Source organism: Drosophila teissieri, chromosome 3R (assembly GCF_016746235.2).
Source record: "Drosophila teissieri strain GT53w chromosome 3R, Prin_Dtei_1.1, whole genome shotgun sequence".
Taxonomy (NCBI): domain Eukaryota; kingdom Metazoa; phylum Arthropoda; class Insecta; order Diptera; family Drosophilidae; genus Drosophila; species Drosophila teissieri.
In genome coordinates this window covers 12102461-12105766 of record NC_053032.1, presented here as the reverse complement: position 1 = coordinate 12105766, position 3306 = coordinate 12102461, and the positions used below count along the sequence as shown (strand labels likewise).

At 46.5% G+C, this 3306-nt stretch overlaps 1 protein-coding gene across 1 annotated transcript; it reads left to right on the top strand.

The window, feature by feature from the left end:
• The first annotated feature begins 2036 nt into the window (after window positions 1–2036).
• On the top strand, window positions 2037–2183 carry LOC122622461. Its single transcript, XM_043800899.1, has one exon. The coding sequence runs from the start codon at window positions 2037–2039 to the stop codon at window positions 2181–2183; it is 147 nt and encodes a 48-aa protein (XP_043656834.1).
• The last annotated feature ends 1123 nt before the right edge of the window (window positions 2184–3306 follow it).

Below are 3306 nucleotides of genomic sequence, written 5' to 3'. Positions count from 1 at the left end.
TACAAAGAGGCAAAAAATAAATATATTTTGAGATAGAAGGGGCATACATATGCTCACTGCCCGTGGCACTCAAGTTGACATTTATACGAGCATGCAACAAGAAAAACAACTCAGAGTCACAAATGGCCAAAATATGCACATAAATTTCATTTCCAAATAAAAACAAAAACAAAAACAACAAGTCGCTGCCGAAACTGGAAATGAAACTGGAACGGGACCGGAAAAAGTTGCAAATGTGCAGAGATAAGCGCATGCTGCAAAACAACATCAACTGGCGTACTGAGATGTAATGAAATTAAACAAATTGCCGGGCTTTGCTCCGGTTACCTGCCTTTTGAATCATTGTCAGCGAGTGGCAAAGTTTTTCCCCCTCATCCTCCTCATCACCCGACAAATCCCACGACACACAAATGAGTTGTCTTGCGGGCGGGGCGGGTGAAGGGGAAATCCCGGGAAATACTGGAAAGTAGAATACAAGGAATACAAGGGAGTGTAAGGACGATGCTGCACAGCAAACGACAATTCATGTAAATTGCTTAATTTATTAGACTTTTTCAGGGAAAAACAGGCTGCCCCCAGAAAGCTTCCTGACTTTGACAGCGTCGCGACTTTGGCTTAAGTATTAGCAATTGTTGTTGCTGCCGGCTTTTCTATTTGCGCTCCGCAACAATTTCCTGACGGGCTTTTGTCTCGCTGGAAAAAAGTTTCACAGCATTTTGCCCTGTTTTCCTTCTTATTTTCTTTGGTTCAGTTCGGCTTGGTGTTTTCTGTGTTCCGCGAATTTGTTATCTTAATTCATGTCATTTAAAACAGCGAAAGAAACGCAGAAAAGTCTGCCACCATTTGTTTCTAAATAAAACTCATGGCAATTGAATTCACGGTGGAGGGGTCTGCAAACTTCTATGTAATACGCGTACAGATTAAAACTTTTTTATTCCCGGCACATATAGCGAATACGCCGCCTGTGCAGGGATCTCGTTTCACGTTACGCATACGCCTCGTTGGCCGACGAAGAAAATGCGGAGCGGGGCGTATTCAAGCCGTGTCAGCTTAATGGCAGCATTCATACAAATCACAGTGGCCCGCCCGCCGCTTCCGGGCTGCCATTGCACTTTTCAGTGAGCTGCCTTCTTGTTTTCCATGTTCTTGGTTTTTTTGCGCACCCCCCCTCTCGAGTTTTCGGGGGGCTGAGGCACGAATTTATACGTCAGAAATTCAAGAAAATGCACAGGAAAAGAGGCGGAAAACAGCGCGCCAGCATAAAGTGCAAGAAAAGCGCGCCACACTCACGAACACTTGGAAGTATGGGAACACATGGCATTACTTCGAAAAACTAGGTTACAAGTTGCAACGTGAAACCTAGACGTGATGTCTGAATTTTTCCTGAAGCGTAGCTCTTTAATTTTCAAGGGACATACAAACTTGAAACATACCTAGTTTGATGGAAAATTCCGTTAGGTTTTCGTTTGAAAATTCTCAATGCAGAGAATCAGTGTAGTGCCCGAGCTCGCAGATCACTCGCGTTTCACAACTACGCGTCGTCACTCGGTTTTCTTTTCGTCACACTTGCCGGCTTGGCCAGAACTGCTTCGCTTTGTTGGTTCTTTTCAACTGGCAAACGATTTCTTGGCCCCCGACTTGTCTGGGATTTTCCGGAATTCGCCGCATCAGGTTCGGGGTAGGAACCGAACTTGCATGCCAAAGAGCGGCATGTCGGCGATTTTTCCGAGCTTCTCTTCGCCGGTATAACAGTTTTTCTTGCTCCAGTTTTTCGTCCTGGCGTCTGTGGAAGAAATTGTGTCATTAGGTGCATTTGTTTTCGTTTTCCTGACCAGTGCCACCTCGCTCCAGTGCCACCTCGCTCCACCCACTGAGCCTCCATATCCCAATCCCAGTCCCAATCCCAGCACGCCACCCATCCAGTGCCTCTCAGCCCTGCCGCCCCTTCTGTTGTTGCTGTTTATTTGCTTCATCTTCATGCCGTGTCACTTTTCGAGTGCAAGTGTGTGTCAACCTGGCGCCGCTCATCTAACTAAATGCCAACAATTATGTTTTGGAGTCTCATTAGTTGCAACTTAAAGTGTTCTAATGTGTTGCCGTGTGTGAAGAACGATGCCGTTAATGATGTAAGCGGCAGCTGTGAGTTGGATACTGAAAGCTGGATACTGGAAACTGGATGCTGAAAGCCGAAAGCTGAAACCTGAAACCTGAATACCGAGTGCCAAAAGCTGGGTGGGCAGACGGGCTTGGGTGCCAAGAGCCAACAGATGCCAGTGGAATCGAGTCAAGTGGGCTCTATATGCCCACATATATATTTTTTGGGGTCGAGTTCGTGCCACGCGGCGTTTTGTTAATTGGTATTACCTGACCTACACTGGGAGAAATGCCATTTAGCTTACTTAAAAGGGGCTTAAAAGTTGATTCGCTTGTAGTACTCGTAATAAAATATAAATAAAATTTAGAGCATAATATTAACCGCATAAATTCTCTGAAATTGTAATGAAAAAAATTTCCATGCATATGTATAAAATACATATGTTAATGATTGCTCATGATTTAAAGCCAACCTTATTTTCTATCAACTTTTGATTTATCAGAGCGATAGTTACCCATCTGATCCGCACTTCAATGTTGCATTAGCCATTAAAGGCGGCGCACGTTTGGTTCTTGGTGCGGCAATTCGAGTATGGAAATTCATATTTTCTCCTGTGTCCGTAACCCCGAAAGGACCCCATGACAATGCCAGGGCACTGAGTGAAAAACAAAGCGAGTGGCACAATATGGCACAACTAATCACGCTGACGTTGACAGAAAATGCACTAAACAAAGAGCCAAATAAACCGACGCCCAGCCACACCGAACACTGAACACTGAACACCAAACACCGAACGCTATACGCTATACGCTATACACCATACGCCATATGCCATTTGCCATATCCCACCGGAGGGGGTCAGGCCATAAAAATCGCATGCGAGCGGGGGCTGGCATTTAATGAATGCCCGGATCCGTGTTCCGGTGGTCCGGGGGTCCGGGGTTCCGGGGGTCCGAGAAAAACGGAACCAGCGCACACGGGTTACCAGGTTGGGTTCAGGTTGCTGTCGGAGCCAACTAATTTAAGCTGCGCCTTGTTATAATTACGCCGAGCGGCAACAAAGCTGTTGGAAAATGATGCGCACGTGACATCCGGCACGGTTCTGCCGCTGTCCGTCCGAGAGTCCATCGCAAGTCAAAAGGCGGAGGGAGAAAGCCGGAGAAGGCCACGGAGCCGGGAAAATCAACCATCAGCCAACAGTGGAAGCCACA